The 27978-nt window shown below is 50.9% G+C and overlaps 2 protein-coding genes across 2 annotated transcripts; one reads left to right on the top strand and one right to left on the bottom strand.

Moving 5' to 3' along the window:
• The first annotated feature begins 399 nt into the window (after positions 1–399).
• Positions 400–2383, top strand: Mesp2 (mesoderm posterior bHLH transcription factor 2). Its single transcript, XM_076848800.1, has 2 exons — positions 400–1230; positions 2117–2383. The coding sequence occupies exons 1-2, from the start codon at positions 400–402 to the stop codon at positions 2381–2383; spliced, it is 1098 nt and encodes a 365-aa protein (XP_076704915.1).
• Positions 2384–8672: 6289 nt separating this feature from the next.
• On the bottom strand, positions 8673–27489 carry Anpep (alanyl aminopeptidase, membrane). The gene is made up of 20 exons (XM_076848799.1): positions 26688–27489; positions 26058–26200; positions 25828–25967; positions 25255–25381; positions 25014–25168; positions 24661–24774; positions 24421–24564; positions 24176–24241; positions 23990–24055; positions 22161–22336; positions 21818–21897; positions 20865–21001; positions 20708–20763; positions 19515–19662; positions 15823–15914; positions 15279–15389; positions 14970–15137; positions 13944–14084; positions 13435–13516; positions 8673–9198 (listed from the first exon to the last, which is right to left on the bottom strand). Exons 1-20 carry the CDS (start codon positions 27290–27292, stop codon positions 9046–9048), a joined length of 2904 nt encoding a protein of 967 aa, XP_076704914.1. The 5' UTR covers positions 27293–27489; the 3' UTR covers positions 8673–9045.
• Between the last annotated feature and the right edge of the window lie 489 nt (positions 27490–27978).

The raw sequence follows: 27978 nt of genomic DNA, 5'->3' as shown, positions 1-27978 counted from the left end.
GGCCAATCCTCAAGGAGTCCATGAGGCACTTGAGGGGCAGCCTTCAGTCCGCAGACCATGGCATTACTTTCTAATAGGGACTCCTGGGCACTCAGCCCTGTGCAGTGGTTGGGGCGGGGGTGTGGGGTGAGAAGCTTAGCAGCTCCATCCAGATGCGAATTGTCCCTCCCACACTTCCCGGGCTGCAGGGGCCTCCATTAGAGCCCCTGAGGAGTCAGAATCCACACCTCCGCAAATGGGCCCGCTTTCCCAGGGCCCCCCTGCCCAGACCTTCCCTGGCCTCTGTGGGTTTTGACACCTCTCTGCAACCTGGTGGGGGTCCACCTCGCACCTTTGGTTCAGATAAAAGCTGAGGCCCGAAGGTGGCAGGTCCAGCCTCCCAGAGCCCACAGCCCCGGCATGGCCCAGTCACCTCCTCAGCAGAACTTCCTTGGCTTAGACCATTGGATCTTCTCCCAGGGTTGGGGCTGGGAGGGCCATTCCGACTCCACGTCCCCAGCCTCTTCCTCGGATTCCTCGAGCTCGTGCCCCTGTGACAGTGCCCTCGGCCTCTCTCAGACCGCAAACCCAGCCCGCAGCGCCCGAGTAGCTGAGGCCACCCCGACAGTGCCCAGACGTGCACGGACGGGACCAGCGGGTGGACAGCGGCGGAGCGCCAGCGAGCGCGAGAAGCTGCGCATGCGCACCCTGGCCCGCGCCTTGCACGAGCTGCGCCGCTTTCTGCCGCCGTCCATCGCGCCGGCTGGCCAGAGCCTGACCAAGATCGAGACGCTGCGTCTGGCCATTCGCTACATCGGTCACCTGTCGGCTATGCTGGGCCTTAACGAGGACAACTTGCAGTGTCGGCGCCGGTGGCGCGCGGACGCAGTGTCTCCCCAGGACTGCGCGCTCTGCCCCGACGGCGGTCCCATGCAGGTGCAGACCCGGGATCCTGGCCCGGGTTTGGGCACTGCTTTCTGTACCGGGCCGTGCTGGGGGTCCCCGCCCTCCTATCCTGCCACCGGAGCCCTGGCTGAGAGCCCGGGGAGCAGGGTTTCCAACACGGATTCCTGGGTAACACCCCCTTACTGCCCCAAGATACAGTCGCCCCCGCTCCAGCCCCTAGGGAGAGTTCCTGACCCGGTTCTTTGGACGCCACCCCAAACCTGTCCCGGGAAGCAGACATCCCTAGAGCCTCAAAACCCCGCTGCACCCTGGACGCCACCAGCAGAGCTGGCTGCAGTGTACCAGGTACGCCATGGAGGCCCTTGCCCTTTCCCTGGTTTGATCCCCAGGTTTAATTTGGGAATGGAGTGGGTGGGTAGTTTCTAGTCTGCGGAGGATCTCATCTTTTCAGATCCTAGTTTATCTAACGGCGGGAAGGATGGAAAGAACCCTAACATCTGTAGGGAAAGAGATGAGGCCCTGGGAAGTGAATGCCACAACCACTGCCACCCAGCAATCTTCACAGCGGTGGACGGTGGACGAGAGAGGCTCCCTTCGAGCTTGCTCAGAGGTGGGGGTGGAAGTTGGGAGATTGCACTCTCAGGAAAGGCCAAGTGCTTCTTCATTAAGGGTTCAGGAGGGGAAGGGAGCCCAAGGTAAAGGGTGGACAGCGGTGGACCCTTGCCTGCGCCTTGCACAAGCTGCACCGCCTCCTGCAGAGCCTGACCAAGATCTAGACGCTGCGTCTGGCCATTCACTACATCCTGAATAGATGGGCTTGCAGTTGGAGACAGTCATATTTTTTTCAAGTTTCATTCATTTATGAGGCCAATGAATGAATCGTGGTTCATAATAGTAACCAAACTTATTAAATTCTTATTGTCTGCTCCACACTATTCTGTGCACTTTCCATTTATTCATTCATTCTGCCCTTCAAACAATCCTATGAAACATATATTAGCATCCCCATTTTAAAGATGAGAACACAGACAAAAAGAAGTTACCTGGATTCCCACAGTGTAGCAGAGCTGGGATTTAAAGGTCAGCAGTGAGTCTGCAGAACCAGTGCCTTTAACCACTTTGCTCCACTGCATCCATGGCACCAGGACTGTAAAGACATCATCAGCCATGCCCTGGGGAGCATCCAGGTTTTAGATTTCTGGGCAACAAGCTGTTCTTGTCTTTCTTACAGGGTATCTCTGGGTCTTCAGAATCCTGTCTACCTCTGGGAAGTCCACCCCTTCTGCCCCGCCCTTCATGCCAGAGACTCCAGCCTCAGACCCAGTGGGGGTGTTGGAGCCACAGTGCAGAGGTGCTGCCCAGCTCAGAGGACCAGGGACCTGGCCCTGTTTTCCAACTCAGTGAAGTGAGCCTCACCCAGAGTTCAGGCCTACGGCTCAGTAGCTGCCCTGAACTTTGGCAAGAAGATTTGGAGGGGACCCACCTGGGCATCTTCTAATGGCCCTACCTGGCCTTTTTACATCCAAGAATCAGGCTTGCAATGTGGACGTCCTCCTCTTCTGTTTCTTTGGTGGTTTTAAAGCTTTCTAGCCAAATACTTATCATGAAAACATCTGGAACAGAGATAGTGGGTATCCTCCCTAGCTGGAGCGGGGTTATGACAGTGTCCTCTACTGCTAGGCACCCCCCTCCCATATACCATGCCTTGTATTCTGCAGAGCACAGTCTGAGCTGCTCTGAAAAGGGGGCTGCTTGACCCCAAGGAGACCATGCTGGGACTGGTAAGGGAGTGGGCATGGAGGCCAGGCTCTTGCTCTGCTGTGCTTCTTGGTGACAGCTGTCCAGAATCCGATATGCTTAAGATGTTTTGTAACTTTTAAAAAAAGAAAATATACCAATAAAATTTTGATACAGTCTGTTTTTCTATCAAGATAGGTTTTCCTTTCCTCTGGGGTGGGGGGGATATTCCTATTCTTGGGGAACAAGGCCAATTGCCCTTCCACTCCTTGAGTCCAGGCCTGCCAAGATAGATGTGGGCCCTTGCTTATTATCTTGATGGTATTTATTGTGTCCTGGTTCCAGGGCTGAGAGTACTGCCTGGCCTGCTGTGCAAGGTGACCATAGGTAAGCTAAGACTAGGGCCTGCTCACTTGCCTCAGACACATCACCACAGCTCATTTGCATTCTTCTGGTTGCACTCCTGCTGACCCATGGGTAAGCATATGCAGTTATAAACAAACAGGGCCTCCAGGGGAAGATGCCTGAGATGCAGAGACCTGTGATTTAGGGCTCTTTCACAATGATATAAAGTTTTTTCCAAAGGATGCTGTGAGTGGCTCCTATGTGCTTGGCCCAGTGTACTAGTGTCTAGGGCTGCCATAGCAAAATACCACAGAAATGCATTTTTCAGTTCTGGAGTCTAGAAGACCAAGAAGTATAGGCAGGTTTGATTACTTCATGGCTTGCAGATGGCCTTCTCACTGTGTTATCTGTGTCCTAAATCTCTTTTTTAAAAGATATCAGTCATATTGGAATCAGGCCTACCCTAAGGACACCCCACACACACCATTTAATTTTTTTTTTTTTTTTTTTTTTCCCAGTACTGGGGATTGAAACTAAGGACTCATCCAAGCCCTTTTTATTTTTTGTTCCGGAACAGTGTCTTGCTAAATTGCTGAGGCTGGCCTGGAATTTGCAATTCTGCCTCAGCCTCCTAAATTGCTGGGATTACTGGTATGTACCAGTGTACCAGGCCCTGTTTAATCTTAATTACCTCTTTAAGGGATTTATCTCAATATTCAGTCACATTCTGGGGTGCTAGGGGCTAAGGCTTGTGTTAACTTTCTGTCACTATAAAGAGAAAAGATTTATTTTGGTTTATGGTTCTGGAGTTTCCAGTCCATTCCTTTGGACCTTTGGTGAGCAGAGCACATTGTGCCAGGATGTGCAGAGCAAACTGTTTACATCAGGAGCCAAGAAGCAAAAAGAAGAAGGGATGGTATCCCATAATCCCCTTTGGAAACACACCCACAAAGACCTAAGGACCTCCCACAAGGCCCCACCTGCCAAAGGTTTTACCACCTCGCAAGAGTACCACCTGGGACTAAGTTTCTAATATTCAACCTTTGGGAGACATTTAAAATCTGAACAATAGCTAGGCTTAAGCATGAATTTTACTGTTTAGCTCATAATGATAAGTGTCAGAAATTACTCCCCAGTTAATGAGATAAATTGCAAGGACATAAGTGATCAGAATTCAGGTCCTAAATGCAAGGATGAGAGTTTATACAAAAGGCATTAGGACCAGAGAGAGATGACAGGCTGGGGGAAGGCAATTGGCAGTATCTTTTCCTATTTTTTTAATATTTATTTTTTAGTTGTAGTTGGACACAATACCTTTATTTTGTTTATTTTTATGTGGTGCTGAGGATGGAACCCAGTGCCTCATATGTGCTAGGTGAGCGCTCTACCGCTGAGCCACAACCTCAGCCTGGCAGTACCTTTTCATTCTTGAGTTACCTGATCCATTAGTCTCACTATCTTGATTTGGGCTGACTTACCTAAGAAGAGGCACTGTGCGAATCTTGAAGAAAGGATGTCATGATCCATGAAGGTTGCCATGGACTTGGGAGCCAACAGAAATGGTATCTTACTTCTGTATCTACTCTGACTAAGGCAGGGAGTATTGAAGAAGACGTAACCTTGGGACTGGATGTTGGAGGATGTGTAGGAGTTTGCCAAGCAAAGGAAGAGAGACTTGGGAAGGAACAGCATGAGCCAAGTGAGGACAGAGGCTGCTGGTATCTCCAGTTAATGGGGAAAGTAACAAATTGGAGAAGGAACCCAAGGTGTGCAGAGCTCTGTGGGGGTGTTATAGGAATTTGGCCTCTCTCCTGAGCGGCAGGAGGCACTGATGGTTTGGAATAGGGGTGATCTGGCCAAGGGTACTCTTGGCCTGTTGCCTGCTTCACACCAAAGGAGCAGGCAGGGAGGCCACTGTAATAGTTCAGGCTGAGAGAAAGGGAGGGAGGAAGTTGCCTGATTTCCTTAACCTGAGTTCTTGGCCACATTCAGGGCCTTGCATTTGGCTCTCATGACAGCCCATTGCTTGCTGAGATGCCCTGGGACATTGGGCATGTCACTTCCTCTCTGAGTCCATTTTCTCATCTCCTAAAGGAAGAACTGGCTTAGGTGATCACTGAGGTATCTTCTTCCTCAAAACTTTGAAGGAATCTGGTTTCTGGTCCAGGTCCCTCTCATCCTCAGGGACTGTTAGTCATCCTCAAAGGATGAGAGAACCCTAATCAAGGTTAGAGCAGAAAGATGGAGACAGGCCCTGTGGATCTAAGAGGACATTCCATTAGGCTTTTACTGGAAGTGTAACCATCAGCAAGCTTTAAAACCTCCCTGAGTCTTGTTTTTTCCAACTGTGCAATGGAGTTAAGAGACCTTACCTACCTCTCAGAGTTCTTAGGCTTGGCACATAGTAAGTACTCAGTAAAATGAGTAACTAAGCAGAGACCTGTGACCTAAGAGATGACAAGTGGCTCCCAAACCTGGCTGCATATTGAGCCATTTGGGTCCAGGGTCCGTCTCTGAGAGCGTGATTCAATGCATCAGTTTCCCAAGATCCTTTCCAGAGGATTCTGAGGACGAGCCAGGTTGAGAAGCAATAGATATTCTACACCTCTTAATTTCACTGCAGAGGAAACTGAGGACCAGGGAGAGGAGCAACTTCCCATAATCCCCCAACTATGTGTGGACCTCAGACCCCTAACTCCTAGCCCAGTGCTCTCTCCTTTACCCAAAGACTCAGGATCGTGGCTCCATAGTCTCGCACAACTCTGCACCACAGGCAGAACCAAACAGGGGCTCTCACCAACCTGGGCTTGTCTTGCAGAGGCAGAGGAGGCCCTCCATGGTCATGATTCCCCGCTCCCAGGCTGTGTGCAAGCCCTAGTGGAGTCCAAGAGGACCAGCCCCACCAGCTATAGCCCGATATAAGCATCTTCTGGAATTTGACAGCCTTGTTCTTCTAAGGCACTCAAAGGCAGAAAAGAGGACCCTAAGCCATTCAAGCAGGAAACATCACCAGCTAAAATTGCCTGGGAGACATCCAAGATTCTGCTGGATTGAGGAGAACTGGGCCCAGGAGGGCTTAGGGTGATTCTCTATCCTCGTGCTCCCTCACTGGAAGGAAAGGCTCAGTCCCACCTCTCAAAGTGGCAACTCTCATTGCTCCTGACCCCCATCCAGTTCCTTGTCTATGGCTGTGTCCTACGCAGGTCTCCCTGGTCTGCACCTGTCTGCTAAGTGCCAGCAGGGTAGAGAGAGGGGCTGAACACCTATGTCCTGCACAGGTTGACTAGTCCATCCACACCTTCTTGGCAACCCCAGTCCCCAGTCATAAGAGACTGGACACTGGCTGAGTACCTTGCTCAGGTCTTTCAATGACCCTGCAGTGTAGCAGACACTCCAGTTTTGCACATGGACAGCTGAGGCTGGGAGCAGTGAAATGCTTGGCTCAGGTCCAGGGCTTTGCTGAAATGTCATCTTAGTGTCCAGCACTAGGTCTGAGAAGCCACTGGGCTGCCTCCTGCCAATGCCCAGCACCTTTCATTCTTGCTGGCCTAGGGCAGGCAGAGTGCCAGACAAGGAGCCGGCAGTCTGAGTTCTAGTAAGTTTCTACTCTATGACCTTGACCAAGGCTCTGCAAGCAGGTCTTTGGCTTCGGGTGTCCTCGCTATATATAGGGGATTGGTTTCCTCCAGCTACACAGAGTCTTTTGACTGCAAGCATTGTTAAGTGGACCAGTGACACAAGCATATCAGTGTGGCTATCACAGATCCTGCTGCAGCTCTGAGTGGAGGATTTGCAAGATCAGAGTCAAGTGCTGGGTTCCAGTGCTACTGCCTTTTAAGCTCCCCGTGCCTCAGTTTCCTTATCAATAAAATAGTCAGGGCTGGATGTGTAGGACAAGGGGTAGAGTGCTTGCCTAGCATGCGAGGTGCTGGGTTCCATACCAGAACACCAAAAATAAATAATGAAATAAGCTGGTCAGCCTCAATGATGCGCCTGTAATCCCAGCAGCTCAGGATGCTGAGGCAGGAGGATGGAGAGTTTGAAGCCAGCCTCAGCAACTTAGCAAGGCCCTAAGCAACTCAGTGAGACTCTGTCTCTGAAAAAGGGCTGGGGATGTGGCTCAGGGTTAAAGCGCCCCTGGGTTCAACCCCTGGTACCAATAAACATGCGAGAACAGCTCAGTCAGAGCCAGGCACAGAGAGTAATAGGATTACTTGTCTCTCTACAGGCAAACCCTCCCCTGCAATGTCCCTGAGCACAGAGCCCCTTAGGGACCCAAGATGGGGAGGCTGGCCCTCTCCCCAGTTGGTCCTTAGAAGGTCAAGTGCCAGCCATGACTGCTGGGTACTGGCGACAGGAAGGGCTGGCCCAGAGCTGAGGGGCCAAAGGAGTTAATCTGGAGCAGCCCAGGGAGCCTCCTGAACAGTCCCCCATCACCCAGGCTGGCCTCTGTCCCTTGGCCCGCCCCACCCTTTGATGTGCAAATGGCAGTGGAGAGCCAGGGCCTTCCTGGTCTCAGCGGCCTGCTTCTCACTCCCAGGAAGAGAGGGTGAGAGGACAGCTGCTGGGGCCTCCAGCCAAGGATGTCACACTCCTTGTCATGTGTCATGCCAAGTGCCCCCTAAATCCACAACAGGCTCCTTTATTGTCTTCATTGTGTGGAGGAGGAAACTGAGGCTCAGGAGTTTAGATCCCTTGCTCCAAAAGAGTGCCTGGGCCACCATCTGAGGCCAGACCTTCAAGATTCCAGCTGGGGAGCTTGTGGGTGTCAGTGGAGGTGACCCCCAAGGAAGGCCCGCAGCTGTCTTGTTACTTCCTTCTTCCCCTCTCACCATCCTTGATGTTCACGGGCCCAGTGGAGCTGAGGCCAGAGTGAGCTCCCTATAACCTGGCTCCCTTTGACAAGAGATGCTCCACAGGGCCAGTGTGCACGGTGGAGCCTCAGAGCTTCTCAGCATGGACCACCAGCTGCCAGAGGTGACCTGTAGATTACAGCCCTGACTCCTGGTGAGGTATAGCTCCCTTGGTGCCTCTACTATAGCTTGCCTGCCTCTACTCCCAACCCTCTTCTGTGTTCCACTCTACAAAACAGCCTGTTGACAAATTGATATTCCACCCCCCATGGAGTCTGGAGAGGTGGTGGGACATGCCCTTGGCCAGTGAGTGGTGGTTGCAGGCTTGGGACCCTGGGTTTTCTGCTTTCAATGCATTGACCCTTTCCCCAACTATCCCAGGGCCCCTGGTGTTGTGGAAGTGCAGGGAAAGGGTGCAGTTGGCTTCCTGCTCCCTCGCTTCATGTAGGGTGGGTGCTTCTAGAAAAGCACACCTTCCACCTGCTCTGTGCGTGGCACCACAGCAGCCCCAGCTCACACCACCTGTGGGAGCCACTGTGTCCACAGTTGTCCAACCTCCACCTCTGAGGAATTTCCTAGCACTCAGCACCGCAATCCTGCCAGCAGAATTGGGAAGAAATGCACCTGCAGGCAGACGCCGTTGCACAGGTGCAGGGAGGGCTGATAGGCTGGGCATCTCTCCCCTCCTTTGCTCTTTGGGGTTCCAGCCCCACAGTGCATCCTGTGCATCCCAGTGTCCTGCCTCCCAGCTAACCCACTTGTGCTCCTGCTTGGTAATGTCTGGAAGCTCATCTAGAAATCCTTTATTTACATTTTCGCTTAGAAAAAAATATACAGATCTGGTGCCCTGTTGATTCCTCAGTTTTGGGGTCTTGTGGGGAAGGTGAGAGAATGTTCAGGGCGGCTCCCTCAAGACCGTCCATTGTCCATCAAGGGCTTCTGCTCATCTGGCCCTAGAGCTGGGCTTCCCTGAGATCATCCCCAGGGCCCTGGGTGACAGGTGCCATGCCGGGCCTGGGGTGGGATTGGCACAAGGGGCAGGGGCTGGGAGGTGCTTGGACAGCCTGGCCATTAGAAACTAGAGGCCCCACAGGCCAGAGACTTTGTCATTGAGGGGAGGACACTGGTGTCTCGGGCTCTGAAAATGGAGGCCCTGCCACAGACTGGTGGGACAGAGAGTCATGGGCACCTCACTAGGGGCCAGGTGGCTTAAGGACAGGAACAATTATTGGCTTCTTTCTGTGAACCACTTGAGCACTGTGTCCTTGTTTTCCTTCACCCACTTGATATTGGCTTTCGTCTTCTCAAGGGCTTGCTCCAGAGCCCGGGTGCCTGAGCCAAAGCCAGTGTCCATGTTCTCCATCTTGAACCTCTCCAGCTGCCAGGAAAACAAAGATGGTCAGTTCCAAACTGGATCTTTTTTTGAGGGGTTGGGGAGGACTGGGGATTCAACCTAGAGGTGCTCTACCACTGAGCTACATCCCCAACCCTTTTTATTTTTTATTTTTTGAGGCAGGGTCTCACTAAGTTGTTGAGGCTGTCCTTGAACTTGCGATCCTCCAGCCTCAGCTTCCTGAGTAGCTGGGATTACAGGGAAGTGCCACTATACCAGGTTCCAAGCGATGTCTCTAAAACAGCCTGGAGGACAGGAGAGGGTCTCCCAGTCCTCAGGCTTCTCACTACCACCTGGAGGTAGCCTGGACTGGAGACTACACCCTGATCCCTGGATAGGGAGGGCCAGTCCTTCACTTCTCCTGGGGCAAAGTTCTAATCTATCCAGAGGTTGCAAAATGACAGCCTCAGGCAAAGCTTGGCTCGGGAAGGGATCTGGCCTTCTCTTTGCAATATTTCATTGAGTTGATCCTCCTGTATAATCTCAATCCAATCAAGAAGGGAGAAAGGGACAAATTAAAAAACGCCACATGGAAGCAACAGTCAATTCAAACATGTGGAAATTTCTAAACCATAAGTGTTCCAGTTGCCTCAATAAATATGTAGCTTTAAAAAAGGGTGGGGGTGAGGGTATCACTCAGTAGTAGGGTGAAGCCCTGGATTCAATCCCCAGTACCCTCCAAAAACAAACAGACAGACATACTATTACACATTAAAGAGGTATCAGTACTAGAGACTCTAGCCAGGTCAATTAGGTAAGAAAATGGAATAAAAGTTATCTGAAAAGGAACAAGTAAAACTCTCTCTGTTCACAGATAACATATAACATGATTTTGTATACACAGAATCTTTAAGGAATGCATAAAAGAACTAGAAGGGTTGAGATGTAGCTCAGTGGTAACGCTCTTGCCTAGCATGATGGAAGCCGTAGGTTCAATCCCCAGCACCCGGCCCCCCAAAAAGAGTGAGCTACTAATCAATTTATCAAAGTTGTAAAATACAAGAACAATGTATAAAAATCAACTGTACTCCTACACACTGGCAATGAAGTCTGAAAATGAAATTTAAAAATTCCATTTAAAATAGCATAAAAACCTAAAATATTTAGGAATAAATTTGACAAAAGCAGCACAAGACTTAAAACTTTGCTTAAAACTACAAAACACTGTTGAAGGTAATTAAAGAACACCTAAATAAAAGGAAAATAGGACCAAAAAGTAAAATCTGTGTTCATGGGTTGGAAGATTTAATATTATTAAGATGTCTATAAGGGGCTGGGGAAGTAGTTCAGTGGTAGAATGCTTGCCTAGCATGTGTTAGACAAAAATTAAAATTAAAAAAGTAAAAAATTAAAAAGTCAATAATCCCCAAATTGATAAAGAAATTCAATACAATCCCTATTAAAATCCCAACTGCTTTTTTTTTTTTTTACAGAAATTGACAAGCCAATCTTAAAATTCAGAAGGAAATGCAAGCAAGGATCCCAGAATAACCAAAACAATTTTGAAAATGAACAAAGTTGGAGGACTCACACCGATTTCAATTTCACTCACATCAATTTCTTTGTAGGTCTGACTACAGACCCACGACGATCAAGACAATATGGTGCTGTCATCGGATAGAAATACATATCAAAGCCAGCCCGTGACGTATGTCTGTAATCCCAGCTGCTAAGAAGGCTGAGACAGGAAGTCTCAGCAATTTAGCCAGGCACTTAGCAACTCATTGAGACCCTGTCTCAAAAGGAAATCCAAAAAAAGGGCTGGGGATGCACCCCTGGGTTCAATCCCTAGAAGAAGAGAGAGAGAGAGAGAGAGAGAGAGAGAGAGAGAGAGAGAGAGAGAGAGAGAGAGGGAGGGAGAGGGAGGAAGGAAGGAAGGAAGGAAGGAAGGAAGGAAGGAAGGAAGGAAGGTCGGTCAATGAAAAGGAATTGAGACTCTAGCTGTAAATCCTTACATTTATAGTCAAATGATTTCAACAAGTTTGCCAAAAGTATTCAGTGGGGAAGAGTCTTTTAACAAATGGTGCTGAGACAAGGGCTTAGCCACATACACGCAAATAAATGAAGTTGGACCCCACCTCTCACCATGCAAAAAAAAAAAGTCAAAATGATCAAATGGCTGCATATAAGAGTAAAAGCAATAAAACTCTTTTAAAATTCCATAGGTATAAAAGTTTGTGACCTTGGGTTAGGCAATTGTTTCTCAGATACGACACCTAGAGCACAACTAACCAAAAAAAAAAAAAATTGATTAATCGAATTTCCTGAAAATTAAAAACGTGTGTTTCAAAAGACACTATCAAGAGAGGGAAAAGACAATCCTCAGAATGGGAGAAAATCTCTGCAAATCATGTGTCAGGTAAAAGAATTTAGTATTCAAGATATATAAAGAGCTCTTATAACTCAACAATAAAAAGACAAACACACACACATACACAAAAATTTTGTCAGGGGGGCCCCCAATTGAACCCAGGGACTCTCTACCAATGAGCTACAACCCCATCCCTTTTTAGTTTATTTTGAGACAGGTTCTCACTAAGTTGCTGAGACTGGCCTTGAATTTGTGATCCTCCTGCCTCAGCCTCTGGAGTCAGGGATCACAGGCCTGCGCTAAGTATCCCGTTTTTTGTTTGTTTGTTTGTTTGTTTGTTTGTTTTTTCGGGGGGGGGTTACCAGGGATTGAACTCAGGGGAACTTGCCCACTGAGCCACATCCCCAGCCCTATTTTGTATTTTATTTAGAGACAGGGTCTCACTGAGTTGCTTAGCACCTTGCAGTTGCTGAGGCTGACTTTGAACTTGAAATCCTCCTGCCTCAGACTCCCAAGCCACTGGGATTACAGGTGTGTGCCACCATGCCCAGCTATAACCCAATTTTAAAATGGGCAAAGGATTTGAATAGAAACTGCTGCAAAGATACACAAATGGTCAATAACCACACAAAAAGGTGCTCTACATCATGTTGTTAGTCACTAGGGAAATGCAACTCAAAGGCATAATGATACTAAGGATGGAGAGAAATTTAACCCTCATGCATTGCTCCTGGGAATGTTTCAGTTGCTTTGAAAAACATTTTGGCAGTTCTATAAAGCTAAGCATAGAGCAATTGCCTGAGCAGCAACCCCACTGCTAGGTGTATACCCAAGAGAAGTGAAAACACATGTGTTTGCACAAAAAAATTCCCATGAGGGGCTGGGGATGTAGCTCAAGCGGTAGCGCGCTCGCCTGGCATGCGTGCAGCCCGGGTTCGATCCTCAGCATCACATACAAACAAAGATGTTGTGTCCGCCCAGAACTAAAAAATAAATATTAAAATTCTCTCTCTCTCTTTCTCTAAAAAAAATAAAAAAATAAAGTTTGAAAAAAAATTCCCATGAATGTTTACAGCAGTACTATTCATGATAACCCCAAAAGTGGAAACCACCCACTATCCAAGTGACAGAAGCCACGAAAATGGTCATCATTATGATTTCATTTTACAAAATGTCCAGAAAAGACAAATCCTTCATAGACACATAAAGTAGATTAGTGGTTGTCAGGAGCTGGGCAGGGTGGGATGGAGGGGAGCCAGTGTTAATGAGAACAGGGTTTCTTGGGGGAGGGAATGATAAAAATGTTCTGAAATTAGTAGCAATGGCTATATAAATCTTGCAAATATACTAAAAAAGTTCTTAAAGTGGTGAGTTTTATGGTACATGAATTATATCTCACTTTTTGGAAAAAAAGATAGCTGGATACATAGTCCTGGCTACTCAGGAGGCTGAAGCAGGAAGATCACTTGAACCCATGAGTTTCAGGCCAGTCTGGATTACATTATGAGACCTTGTCTCAATCACTCAGTTAAAAAAAATATATATATATATTTGCTACACATGACATTACAATGATCTTGGCAATTCATACATTTGAATATATATTTTTTAATATTTATTTTTTAGTTATAGGTGGACAATATCTTTATTTTTATGTGGTGCTGAGGATCGAACCCAGTGCCTCACGCATGGTAGGCAAGCGCTCTACCTCTGAGCTACAACCCCAGCCCCCAATAAATATATTTTTAAAATTCCAATATGCTTTTTTTTTTCTGACAGAATTGCCAGTATTTACAAAGTCTGGCCGCTCAGCCCGGGCTCCCTGTGATAGACACTGAGGCTGAGTGGTGGCTGCCACCTTAGGCTGAGAAGTGCCTCGGCTGAGTCCAGGCTGGGGGACAGCTTCTTACCTGCTGCAGCTCATACTCGGTGGAGAATCGCCGGGTCACCGCCTGGATGAGGTTGGAGAAGGAGAAGGAGCCACCACCATAACTGCAGGGTGGAGAGAAGGGTGCAGTGAGCGGGGCCCAGGAGGAGGGCACATTGCCTGGCAGCCAAGACTGAAGCCTCAAGACTGCCCTGGGAATCTTTGAGCAGGGCTAAAATGAAATGATATGCCCAAGGAGGTACCACAGGGATGTTGGGGAGTTGGGACTTGAACACAGGTTTGTCTGCAGTGTCCCTGACTCTCCTCTTTCTAGAGACTTCTAGCAGTCCCATTTTCTTTCCAAGTGGGAAAACGGACAACCCATACCTCACTGTCTTTCCATGCCTGCCTCCCACCCCAGGCCCCAAGCTGGGTTCATGGTGAACGGCTCCTGCCCAGTGCCCCCTCTTCCTGGGGCATCCCACACACACAGAACACCCAGGCACCCCAGCCTTGGTACTTGCTGCCCTGACACCCTCACCACAGACTCACTCCTCAAAGAGCTTCTTCCAGTTGCTCCTGACAAAATCCCAGACCAGAGTTTGCCCTATGACATTGTTGGTGATGCTGGTGATAGTGGAGACAGCGTCCTGCTTCCGTATGTAGTCAGGGTTCAGGGTGTAGCTGAGGTATCTGGAAGGGCAGGATGCCAGGATAGTGACCACTCCAAGGGCTGCAGTCAGACGACGCAGAGAGAACCCCAACTGCAAAGCACCCTGCTCTCACACCCATCACCTTCTCCTGTGTCCTCTCAACATCCCCCTGTGGTGTTAAAGACTAATGGACCCCTTGATCCTACCTCTCTCAGGGTCACTGGCTATGCCAAAGGTATGCCTGATGGAGGTACTGGTGACTGAACTCAGGAGCGCTTTAACACTGAGCCCCCATTCCAGCCCTTTTTATTTTTTACTTTGAGACTGGGTCTCACTAAGATGCCCAGGTTGGTCTCAAACTTGGAATCCTCCTGCCTCAGCCTCCCAAGTCACTGGGATTACAGGCATGCACCACTGTACCAGCTTGCAAATATTTTTTTAAAATGAATAAATGAAGGAAGGAGTATTAGAGTCCTGAGCCCTGGCACAAGGTAGGGTGACACGACGGTGGCTCTTCTTGATGGGGGTCCAGGTTATGACAGATGAGGCACACAGAGGGAGTGAGGAGCCCTCATGCGAGGGCTTGAAGGGGTGCCTGGCTGGATATCCAGGACAGGATCAGCCAGGCCAGAGTCCTTGACAGAGAGGAAGATGTGTTGTCATGTAAGGGCTAAAAGGCCACAGCTATTAAAAGCATAGGACATGGGCCCAGACCCGGGTTTGGCGCGGACCATTTGGCTCTGTCATTCATTAAAGCTCGTGGTCTCTGGGTCAGTTGCTTTGCTTCTCTGAGCCTCAGTGTCCTCATCTGTAAAATGGGGGAAATACTGCACAGGTTCGTGAGGCCAGTGTGAGGGCCCTGTGAGGACAGCAGAGACCTGGAAGGTTTTCCAGGTGGAGAGCAGCCCCGCCCTTCCCAGCTCACCTGTTCAGGAGCCACACCTCATTAGTGCAGGCCAGAGCTGCTCGGAGTTTGTCAGCCTCATTTACCAGGGTGGCGTTTCTGAACTGCTGCCAGGCGAACTCCCACTCCTCCTCACCACCCTGGGAGATGGCGTTGCAGTAGACGGTGGACCGAAGATTGGGGTGGATCCTGTTGTGGAGTGGGGGTGTCAGATGCAGAGCAGCAGCAGGGAGGGGGTTGTGAGGGGCAGCTCAGGACAGGGCTGTGGGCTCCCAACCCACTTGAGAGACAGATAAGGGCTGGCCAAGGAGATGCGGGCAAGACACTCACGGGTTGATGGTGGGGTTTGTCATCCATTCCTTGAAAAGGTTGGTGACCATTGTCTCACATTCCTCGATCCCATTGGCGCAGGCAGTGGAGATGGCATTAACCTCATTGTATCTGTCCCAGGGTAACATGATTAGCACATCTGGCCCAGACTGCTGGCAAGTTACTCCTGACATACCTCCCGGCCCACCGGATTTTCTGGGGCTCTCCCTGTTTTCTTCCACCTTGGCCCTGAGCTTCCTTGATTCTCAGAGCTGCCCGGGGAACCACAGGGGTAGGCACAGGCTCCAGTGCCAGTTTCAACACCTGGAAGCTGGTGACTCCAAGCTGGTGGGGTGACCTCAGAAGGTTTAGTTCAAGCCTTTGTATAATGAAGCCAGATGGGCTCAAAGGCCACAAGGATCCCCGCTCCTGGGCAGGTGTCTCTCTTTGCCTGGTGGCCTCGCCTGGGCCAGGTGTTCAGAGGTCCAGGGGAGAACCCCGCCAGGCATGGCTTTCGACTCCCCAGGTCAGTCCTGACTTCCAAACCCATGAGAGTCACACTCACTGTTCCATCAGGGTTGGTGGCCGCTGGGTCCAGAAGTTGGTGAGGTTTCGGTAGTAGGTGAAGAGGGGGTACACTTGCTTCTTCAGGTAGTTCTGAGAAAAAGAACACACGAAGAGCTCTGAAGAGTGGCGCTGACCAGTCAGGGCCCCCAGGACTTCAGTCGGGTGGGCAGGAGGTAGAGGAGAGGCTGGTAAGCAGAGGGGTCAGGGTTTTGCCCACAGCTGGACAGCCCCCAGTGGGCGGGCACATGGCTAGGTTTAGACCACTCCACTGAGAGTCTTCTCACAGTCTTAGACAAAGAGGGTTAGAACTGGCTAAGCAACAGAGTTCCCTCCCTCCCTCCCTCCCTTTCTGCCTTCTTTCCTTCCCTCTCCCCACCACCTTTCTTTCTTTCTTTGGTACTGGGAATGGAACCCAGGGACACTTTAAACTACTTTTTAATATTTATTTAGAGACAGAGCCTTGCTGAGTTGCTTAGGTCCTTGCTAAGTTGCTGAGCCTGCTTTGAACTCCCAATCCCCCTGCTCAGCCTCCCAGATGCTGGGATTACGGTGTGCGCCCCTATGCCTGGCGTGTTTAAGCAATGCCGTTTCTTAAAATAAAGGTCTGGGTTTTCCCCTCAGATACGTGCTTATTGTGGGGAATTTAGAAAAGAAAGGAAAGCATTTGCAGAAAATAAAACACACCCAGAAACCCACCAAACTATGATTTCCAAATTGGTCCTTTATTCCTTCTTATTTCTACATTATTTTTCATTTTGACTTAGTGCGTCTATCATTCTGCATGCTGCTCTTTTTACCTAACCTTGTAATGTCAGCCCTACACCATGTCATTAAAATCCTTCGCAGACTCTGGTCCAACATGGCCGATGGAGGTCTGTGCCAAGCTGAACCCACACCCAAAGGTAAAAGGAACCAACCCTCAAAGAGGACAGGAGACCCAGTGGTGGGCACGACATCCGCAGAGTTGAGGCAGCTGAGAAGCTCAGAGGGAGATGAACCAGGCATGACAGAGAGGGAGAGTTTGCAGTTGGGTGGCTGCAGTAGGGGAACTTGCTGTGACAAGGCTCAGAATCGAAGGGACTGTTCTGAGGAGGCCTGGGAGCTGCATGTTAGGGACAACACAGGGACAACCAACATGGAGACAGAACTAAACCTTGCAGAAGGGGTGAGTCAACTTCGAGGCCCACTTCCCTTGTAGCAGGTGACATCTCTCCACTCTCCTTATGAAAGACACTGGGCCAGAGGAGCTCCAGATGTGGGGTCACGAGACACAGTGGGAGGGATGGCAAAGAGGGTCAGAGGTGGAAGTTTCCATACTAAATGGTGGTATCTGAGTTCCCTTCCCCACTCAGATCCCAGAGGGTGGGCATTTCTATCCCAATTACATACAATAGAAGCCCATTCTCTGCACAAACTAGTGTTGAGAGACCAGGTATATATATATACACATACACATACATACACACACACACACACACACACACACACACACACACATACATATATATATATATATATATATATATATATATATATATATATATGTTTGTTTGTTTTTGGTGCTGGGAATTGAACCAGGGTCTTGCACACTAAGCACATGCTCCCTCTCTAGGTTAAACCCCCAGTCCTTAATTTTTGAGGGTCCCCAATTCCACCAGGTCACCCTGCAATAAGAACCTGCCCAGAACACAAACCCCACTTCTCCATGGAGCTTCCAATCTCTTTTCAATTTTTAAAAACATGGCATGCTTGCTTGCTGGGCACGGTGGCACATGCCTGTAATCCCAGAGATTTGGGAGGTTGAGGCAGGAGGATCACAAGTTCAAGGGCAGTTTCAGCAACTTAGAAAGACCCTCAGAAACCCCATCAGAAGCCCTATCTCAAAAGAAAAATGAGGATGTAGCTCAGTGGTAAAGCACCCCTGGGTTTAATTCCCAATACCAAAACTAGAAAAGGAACACTTAATGATTTCACAACCTTGTGCAGGGGCCCCATGAACCTTCTTCATATTGTTCCAATTTTAATATTTGTGCTGCCAAAGCAAGCATGGCTTCCAATCAGTTTTTATTGCCTCACTCTGAAATCCAAAGGGAAGTTCAGCCTCCAACTTGAAAGGAGACCAAAACAAACAGAAAACTCAGCGGAAATAAGGGAAGAAAAAGAAAACTTCAAAAAGACGACAATGAATATCCTCTAAGAGTGAACAGAAGGCATCACATCACATAGGACACTGGAACCAGAAAGAGCACTCAGAAATTCTGGAACATGAAAGAAGAAATGGAAACTTTCTCTAGGTGAAGGGATGTGCAAAATCTAGGGGAACCCTCCCAGAGGGTTCAAGTCAACAAGCCGGAACAGAGAAGAGATCAGAAAGCTAGAGGCCAACGTAAGAGAAGTAAGAGGTATTGACGGGACGCAGAAAGAGACAACTGGAAAACAAGGGAAGAGATTTTAGAGAAGTGATGCAGGAATGTTCACCGCAGGACCCGAGAGTCCATGTTGGAAAAAAAGGAGAATGAGAAAAGACCCAAACCAAGGAGCACCAGGACAGAGAAGGGGGAGCCCAGAAGCTTCCAGACGATGGAAAACTGGCCACATTCCAAGACCTAGAAATGGGAAAGGTTCTGGGCTCTTCAGCAGCAATGAGGGGAATCTGATGTCAACAGGGCAAGACCTTAAACATTCTGAGGAGTAACTTCCAATCTAGAAATTTCTAAACCTGGCTGAACTCTAAGCTGGAAAAAAGATGTTTCAGACAAACTAACCCAGAAAACCTGTTCTCATGACCCTTTCTCAAAACTTCTAGAAAATGTGCTCCCCTAGGAAAGAGAAAACCCAGGAAAGAATCCATGGGGTTCAGAAAGCAGAAGGTGCCACACTGGAGAGGGGTCCTCTGAGCAGGGGGGCTGACCAGGCCAGGAAAAAACAACACCCACAAACGACCTGACAGGTCTGTGAAGGTATACAGAAAAAAGAAGAAAAATACAAATATAGTACTCTAGGTGGCTAGGTAGAGAATATTTAAATAATTTTAATCAACCAAATGCCAAATATTGATTTCACCAAGGACTGTAACGCAACTATGTTAGAAGGACAAAAGAATCCCAGGGAAGGCAGGCAAGAGTTAAAACTTCATTTACCAAAACAGGATGTTAAGAGATTATTTTAAAAATATTTAATAAAAAACTCTTCAAGTATGATCTTGTGACTATGTAATACTCCTTCAAATGGATATTCTAGTTTATCTGAACCAATGCCCAACTGAGCTACCAGCCCTTTTTATTTTATTTTTATTTTGAGACAGAGTCCCAAGTAACTGGGATTACAGATGTGGACCAATGTGTCCAGCTGTTCATTTTTTCTTTTTTTAAATAAGCAATGCTGCAATGCTGTAGCTTCATCCTGAACAAGCTCCAGTTTCTTTTTTCATGTCCTAGGTGGGAGAATCAACCCTAAAGTAGGCCCCTGTGTTCTGAATTAAAATATATCAAAGCCTGTTAAAACCAGTGTGCCCTGCTGGCTGGGCAAGCAGGGTTGCTCACCTTACAGAGGGGCTAACTGGGGCTGAGAAAGGGCTGCACGGGTCTTCAGTCTCCCAGCACAATGGCTAATTCTGTGCCTTCCAAAAGCAAGCTTTGCTAGCAGTCTGTCTTTCCTGTGCCCCACCCACCCCACCCTTCGACTCTGTACCTTCATGGGACCGTAGACCTCGAAGCGGTCAAACATGAGCTTGAAGTAGTTCAGGCTGCTTAGGGCAGCCTCCCAGGGCATGTACTCTGTCTCTTGAATCAGGAAAAGAGTGTTGTCCAGTGCTAGAGTGACAGGGATCCTTCCAGCACTGCGGACCAAGAGAAGGGACCAAGTAAGCACCCTTACCCAGCCCAGCACACCTGGAGAACCATAGCCCAAGCTCTCAAGATGCACCTGGACCCTGGACCCCTGCCCCCTCCCTGCCCCCTCCCAGGGTCCCAGCTAAGCCAGCTCAAGTACTTGCCATGAGGGAAGGAGTGATGCGGGAGTATAAACCAGACCCTCACACTGACCCAGTGCCATTCACATTCCCTTATCATCCCCATTTTACAGATGAAGAAACTGAGGCTCACAGAAATAAACTGACTTGCTCAAGGCCACACAGCTCATAAGAGACAGAAGTGAGACAAAAAGCACCAGGCATGGTGGTGCACGCTTGTAATCCCAGCAACAGGGGAGACTGAGGCAGGAGGATCATAATTTCCAGGCCAGCCTCAGCAATTTAGGAAGGTCTTAACCAACTTAGCAAGATCCTGTCCTCAAAATTAGAAATAAAAAGGGCTGGGGATAAAGTTCAGTGGTGAAGCACCCCTGGGTTCAATTCCCAGTACAAAAAAAAAAAAAAAGGACCAAAAGTCAGTGCTTTCTGTTCTGCCCTCCTCTAGGCCCTCATTGGTGCACATTGATCCACAAATGTCCATGTCTATGGGTGGCTCAGGTCAAAGAATTAGCAACCCGCTGCAAACAGAGTATAAGCTAAATAAGTACTTGTTTATCTGGGCGGTATCCCTGCTGTCCCACCCACCTCAGGTTTACTTTAGCACCTAGCATAGTGGTCTGGCACACAGTCAGTGCCCAGGAAAAGCTGGGTGTCTTGGAGTAGGATATGAGCAGAGCACTGCACAGGCCTGAGTCTGGCCACCCTGGGCTACCATGTGACCTGCAGCCAGGTGGTGCGACTCTAAGTATCAGATCCTTCATCTGTGAAATGGGCATGTGGGGACAGAGGGAGGGTGTGCAGGGAGCCCTCTGCACAGTGCCTGGCATGCGTCCAGGGCCGTGGAGGGAGCAGGGCTCCCATCCTATAGTCAGTCACGGGGCCTCAGCCCAGCAGAGGCCATGAGGACACTCACCTGGCCAAATTGAAGGAGTCATGGATCACCTGCGCCCGATTGATGACAGGAATGGCCTGGAGGGAAGATAGTGTACCCCCTCAGTGTGCACTGCCAGCTGCAGGGGGTGGGGCAGGTCTGGTGGTCCATCCTGGGGCGGGGGCGGGGAGATACCCACCGACAGATTTGTCTGCAATTGAGTCTGAATCTTCTTCCAGTTGCTTTCGTCGTAATTCACCAGGTAATAGCCGGTCACGTTGAGGTTCAGCAGGACCCATTCATCGTCTGATGATGTTCTAAAATACTCGCTCTGGGCTGTAGGGAGAGAGCAGAGCTGGCAGGGTCTGATTCCTGGGCCTACCTGACCCTCTTCTTCCTCTACAACACAGCTCACCTCTTCCAGGAAGCCTTCCCCAACCTCCGCAGGAAACTGAATCTCTCTGTCCCCATATTCCTGACCTTATCTCTGCAAATCCCTGAGCACAGTGCCAGGATGTCTTTAACTGCATCTGCCCTCCCTTTACCTATAGTTGGCTAAGGCCGAAAATGACATGCCTTGACCTTCACTTCCTTAGTGCCTGGCCAAGCAGTGCTGCTCATTCCATGTACCAGGCGTTGTTTATGCATTTTATGTGAATTCTCTCTCTCTCTCTCTCTCTCTGCAGTACGGGGCAAAGTACTCTGTTGAGCTACATTGCCAGCTGTGAATTCTCATTTAATCTTCACATGAATAGGTACTATTCTTTTTTTTTTTTTAGAGAGATAATTTTAATATTTATTTTTTAGTTTTCAGCGGACACAATATCTTTGTTTGTATGTGGTGCTGAGGATCGAACCCGGGCTGCACGCATGCCAGGCGAGTGCGCTACCGCTTGAGCCACATCCCCAGCCCCTAGGTACTATTCTTAGCTCCACTTTATAGACAAGGTAATGGAGACCAGTGAGGGATGGTAACTTAATCAAGGTCACACAGCTGGACAGCAGTGAAGTAGACATTATAACCAAAGAAGTCAGCTCCATTTGTTGAAGTAACGATGGAAACCACTTTAGTCGCACTCCAATCCCTGGAACGTGAGCCAGGAGCTAGAAGTATGGGGTGGGGCTCCTCCCACTGGGGCAGGGCTGGATTACCTTTCTGGACACTCTGTAGCCAGTATGTTTTCTGCTCTATGCCATTTCTGATAGATGTGATGGGCACAATCCACAGGTAGCTGCAGCAAGAGAGTCAGAGGTCAGAGGCAAGAGGCGACAGCTCTCGATATTGCTAGCAAACAGTGGTCCTGCCAGGCTTCCAGCTTCTGCGCAACTCTGGCACAAAGTGCTTCCATCCTCTTGTCCCTAGAGAGCGAGCCTGTGTCCAGCCACAGGGCTGGGAGCACAGTAGGCCAGGTCCTACGGTGGTCAGGAGGCCTTCGCAGCAACCTCCCTCTGCCCCGCCCACCTCACTTCACTGGGCCTGGGCCTGGGGGCTCACTTGAACTGGGAGGGGCGGGTGACATTGGACTCAGGGTCAAGGAGGAAGTGCTCCTGGGAGATTTCCCCTTTGCTGGTGTCCACGGTGATGACTGGAAAGCCCATCTGCAGGATCCAGCGGTCCATGATGTTGCTCACATGGTCAGGGAGTTCAATTTTTGACTGATTGTCCACTGCCTGTGGGCAGAAGGCAAGAGCATGGCCATCAGTGGACTGCCGTTCTTCAGTCCCCACCTACCCAGGGTAGCCCCTGCAGATTCCAGCCTCTACCCCATGGTGTCACCTGTGTGGGCGGCAGGAGCTAAAGTCCCATTTGGTTCTGCCTCTCCATAGCTGGCCCGGTGCTGGGCAAGCTGGAGAACCTTCCTAACTCTGGTTCCTTTCACATCAGCACAGACACCTACACGGCCCCCACTGTGGGCCCACACTAAAGCATGTGTGTGTGTCAGGGAAGGGTGCCCACGGCTTCTTCTGAACAACATGGAGAGGCTGAGAGGGAAGAGGAGATGGAGATGGAGGAAAACCAGCTCCCAGGCCGGGGTGAAAGGACAGGACGACGGTGGGGTGGGAGTGAAGGACGTGCACACAGACCAGAAGGAATGGGAGGAGGTTAGGGGCCGCTGGGGTGTTGTCTTCTTGGGTCTTTCTAAAAAACCTCTTTCCCTGTTCATGCATTGCTCTTACAACCACAACATAAAGTGGTAATCTGTGTTGATAATCAGAAGCACCTAGGAGCAGGGCAGAAGAGCTTTTCAGAAAGGGGAAGGCTGAGAGGGGAGAAGATGCCCAGAGCCTGCAGAAAGGGACCCAGGGAGAAAGGGAGCCAGAGGGAGGGGGCTGGACAGGGCCAGGCATGGAGATGTGCTCTGGAGGGGAGGAAGGCATAGGGAGGGGAGGGAGGACCTACAACTAACAGTGGCACCATCTTGTCAACAGAGTCAGGGGATGAGGGAGGGGACCACACTGGGGCCCATTTCTGTTAGGTCGTAGACTTGCCAGGAGAGAGCCAAGCTGTGACTCTGTGACCACATCCTGGGTCTTCCCACTGTGGTGAGATTGACCACGGGGACTAGAAGGACAGCGCAACCATGAGGGGAGAGCTGGAGGAAGCCCGGGGTCTGGGGTTCTGGAGGGGATGTCGGTGTGGGGACAGGCCTTGTCCTGGGGTTGAGGAGGCTACAATGGGTGACAGCTGCAGAGAAGGGGTGGGGGCAGTGGTAACAGAGAGGAAATGATGGGACAATGGAGAAGGACTACAGCACAAGGAGCGGCAGGACAGGAAGCAGTGGCTTCTGGGAAGGCCAGGGGGTGTGGTGGTCAGAGTCTGCCCCACAGATAGGGGCTGCTCAGGTTTGGAATGCAAGATGGGTAGGAGCACGGGGTCAGAGTTGTGCTGAGGGTGCTGATGTATGCAAGATGCACTGGGAGGGGCCCATGGGGCACAGTGTGGGCCCACACTGAGGCACGTGTGTGGTCTCCCCCCAATTAGAACGGCAACGCTTCGTTAGTTGAATGGCTGGCTCCAAAGTTCCAGGGGGAGGAAGGTTCAGACTTGTGAACTCTGAGGGCCCAAGTCCTCATCAATCATTAAGGATGGGGGAACTCGAGTCTCCCCCCCTGGAGCTCCACAGCTGGAGCCTGAGGCAGACTGCAGGGGAGGGGTCATGACCAGTGACATCACACACCACCCATTTCATGGTGAGTAACTGAGGCTCCCAGTGACCTGCCTGGGCTGGAAAGCAGGGGATCTGGACACATTCTCTCAGGCATGTGCCGTCCCCAGGGATTTTGGGCAAAAAGAAAGGTTTGGGAGGGCTGGCAGGTACCCACCTCCTGCAGGTGACGCCACAGGTCCTGGTAGACAGTGTTCTGGTACTCAAAGGTATGAAGGTAGGACTGTGGAGACAGGCCACCGTGAGGACTGGACCAGTGCCCCCAGGCTCCCCTCTGGTTGGCTGGGGCACTGGGGCTGATGGAAACCCACTCCAGGGGCTGGCCAAGGGGTGCCATACTCACCGCCAGGCCTTTCTTGAATAGGTCCTCTGTCAGGAAGCTGGAGAGCATCCTGAGGACCGAGGCACCCTGGGGTAGGGGCGACAGGCGGAATCAGAAGGCTGTGGGCTACCAGGACCCTGTGCCAAGGGTGTGGGACAGGTAACCCCAGGACCCCAGGTGTGAAAAGGCCCTGTCAAGGGTGAATCCCTGTCTCTCTCCCCACACCCCATCATGTCTCAGGGTCCAGAGGGGGGCTGGGGCAGCACCTTGCTGTAGGAGATGGCATCAAACAGCTCACTGATCTGGGATGGTGTGTTGATCTCCTCGGCAGGGGTGGACAGCGGGTGGGACGAGGCCAGGGCATCCACAGCCATCACACGGTGCACGTCATTCAGTACTATGAGGTCTTTCTGCAGATGGCCGATGGCCATCAGGAGACTGGCCTGGGAGGGGGTGACCCAGGCATCCCTCTACCTCCCCCCCAGTCCCCAGGGCCGCTGGCTCACCAGATTCCAGGTGGGCTCTGCATAGTCGGCACCCAGGTACTCCACGTAGGAGGCAAAGCCCTCGTTCAGCCATAGGTCATTCCACCATTCCACAGTCACCAGGTTCCCAAACCACTGAGTGGGGAAGGAAAGGGGGTTCATCTGCGTTGCTCCCTAACAGCACTTTACCAAGCCCCAGGCATCTGCCAGGCACAGGCCAGGCACTCTACTGGCAGCACGGTGAGCCCCTCCTGCCACTGCGCCAGGTGCTACCCTCTTCCCCTCTCAGCTACTCAGGGCAGAGTTGGAACTGTGCCATCTGCTCCCAGAGCCCCTGATCCCTTCTCTGCCCTCTCTGTGCAGGGGCTGGCTACCTGGTGGGCCAGCTCGTGAGCAATCACAGTGACCACCCGCTCCTTGTTGGTGCTGGAGGAGGACACAGGGTCAAACAGCAGGGCGTTTTCCCGGTAGGTCACCAGCCCCCAGTTCTCCATGGCCCCAGCGTTGAAGTCAGGCAGGCCTATCTGATCTGCAGAGGAGAGGCGGTTGGTGGGGTGGCCTCGGTGTGGAGCTGCGCCCCGCCCACTGTCTCCCGCTTCAAGGCCCCTGACTCACCAGATTTTTGAAGTGGGTAGGGTGTGTCATAATGCCCAGCAAAGAAGTTTAGGATGGGGCCTGTCACGTTCAGGGCGTAATCACCATGGCCTTCATCGATAGCACTGGGTCGAGCCCAGATCCGGATCTGCAGAATGGGAGGGTAGAAGGCGGGAGGCTAAGTGCCCTCTTGGATCTTGATGCAGAGGGCAGAGTAACAGGACCCAGTGGGCTGGGGGGTCTCCAGACGCCAAGCCTAGGTTAAACTGAGAGACCTGGTCAGCAGGGGGACAATTAGGGTGCTCTGAGGGCCCTAGGTCCTAGGGAGGGACCTTTGGGGATAATGAGAGCCATAGCCATCATCTGTCTGGCACCTGTGGTCGGGAACTTTCTTCAAGATGAGGAACTATTGTTCCCATTTTTCTGATGCAGAGACAAGGTTCAAAGACCTTAAGACACTTGCCTGGGATCACTCAGAGCTGGGACTCAAACAGTGGCCTAACCATTCAGAAGCCGGCAGAGGGGTGAGGATACGGAAATATTCCTCCAGCCTGGGTCACTATGGGCCCAGAACACATGGGCACAGCTTCTTACCAGGACATTATTGGGCGACTGCGTCTCCACTTTTGTGAATTCGCTGACAATGTAGGCCAACAGGTATGTGGACATCTTGGGTGTCGTTTCGAACTCAGTGACGGACCAGTCAGGCTCTCCATCCAATGCGGCACTGGGACCTATGCAGGGGTCGTATGAGTGTGGGACGGTGCACCCTCTGCCCTGCACCCCAGCTCCATGTTGCCTGCTCCCGGGACCAATCTACTCACCTTTGGGAAGCATGTTAGACAGAGCCACGTAGTCCTTGGGGTGGATGAGCGTGATGCTAAACTGGGCCTTCATGGCAGGTTCATCAAAGCATGGGAAAGATTTCCGGGCATCTGCTGCCTGCATCTGTGTTGTGGCCACCACTCTGCCCAAACCAGGGTGTTAGAGGGTATGCTGGGGGGCAATGTTGGGGTTTTTAGGGTGCTCTAGGACATACCAGGGAAGGGGTGCATGGCAGCTGTTCCAGCCTGGCTCCTGCCCTTGCCCTCCCCCAGGTGCCCAGGGGCCCTGGCAGGCCAGCAGGCTGAGAGATCAAGGTTCCAGGACTCAGTCTAAGTCCCAGCAGGTTCCACCCCTGTATTAGCTGGGGGACTGTAGCAAGCTTCTCTCCTCTGAGCCTTGGTTTTCCTGTCTGTCCAAGGGACCCCTCTGTCCCTCATCCCTGGCTCCCTGAATTGGGGTAGGCTAGCCCTCCCACTCTGTCACATGGTGTGTATCTGATCCACACAGCTGGAGATAAATGTTGGGCCATCCCAGGGCTCCAGAAGTTTCTAAGGCCTTGAATGCAAACCCTCTGGTGGGCCTTGGGACCCAGGTCTGCCCCCAGGGGCAGCCCAACCCAGGGAACTTACTTTTTCACGTTGCCATCCATGTATTCGCTGCGGTAGAAGCCTGCCAGGTCATCGGCCAGCTCCCCCTGAAATTCGGTGTCCATCTCATACTTGTGGCCCACCTCCAGGTAGCCCTTGAGGTGTACCACCAGGTACTCGGTACGCTCCACCAGCTCAGTCCTGTCGATGGCAGGGGGCTGGGAGTCACCCACGCCCCGCAAGACCACCATGTGCTCCTGTTTCCTTGTGTAGTTGAGCTTTTTGCTGTGGATGATGATGACGTTGGTGGCTTCCTTGCAGGTGAAGAGGACGGTGCTGGAGCCCTCAAAGATGTACAGGCCATCTTTATTGGGAGTGAAGTAAGGCCTCAGCTTCACCTGGTAGGAGTCAGGTATCAGAGACTTGGGCAGGCGGTACTGGTTCCATAGAAGGTTCTGGTCCACAGTGGTGGCTGAGACAGTAGTGGAGACCACAGGGATTTCAGGGGCTTCGGTGAAGCTCTCAGCATTCCGATTCTTCTCCTGAGCGTACACCACAGACAGAGCGACGATGGTACACAGAGCTGCCACGCCCAGAAGGATGCCCAGGATGCCTAGGGACTTGGAGATGTAGAAGCCCTTGGCCATGGTGAGGGTGGCAGGGCCCTCAGGGCAGCTCAGTCCGGGCAGAGAATGGAGCAGCCTTGGGCCAGACTTATATCCTGCAGAGGGAGGAGCCCCACCGCCACTGGCCTGGGCAAAGATTAACCAAGGCTCAGACAGGCGAAGGTCACTGGCCTGGGCAGGGGCACGCTCTGCCCAGGGCTCCAGAGAGGAGATCCAGGAACCTGTGCGGAGCTCGGCTCAGGGGTGCCTGTCAGAAGCAAAGGGTGTCTGGTTACAGGCTGCAGGCAGTTGGGAGCCGGGCTGGAGGACTGAAGGACAGGCGTTAGGCTGTGGGCCCAGCAGGAAGAGGGAGCCGCCAGGTGGCACTGATCTGCCTGTGAACAGAGATGGTGGGCACAACATCAGGATTGAAGTCAGAGTCAGGGAAGGACTTCCCAGAAGCAAGATCAGGAACATGCACAGAGAAGAATGAAGGCTATTCCCAGCTCCCTGTCACAAACACTCAGAAATCACCCTTTAGGTTTGATCCCTGGAAAGATGCCAGGGGCTCCTTAGCGACAAGGTCCTAGCCTCTCTTGCCTTCTTCCGATTCCCCTCCCTTTTCTTTTCTGTCAAAAACCTTCCCCTCAATTAGCTCCCTGAATAAAGTGCAATGAGTTGTTTTCCTGGGTTTTTTGTTTGTTTGTTTTTGTTTGGTTTGGGTTTTT

The sequence above is a fragment of the Callospermophilus lateralis genome, chromosome 3 (assembly GCF_048772815.1).
Source record: "Callospermophilus lateralis isolate mCalLat2 chromosome 3, mCalLat2.hap1, whole genome shotgun sequence".
Lineage (NCBI taxonomy): Eukaryota > Metazoa > Chordata > Mammalia > Rodentia > Sciuridae > Callospermophilus > Callospermophilus lateralis.
Note: the sequence above shows the minus strand (reverse complement) of the source record. Positions and strands in the feature narration are given on the sequence as shown.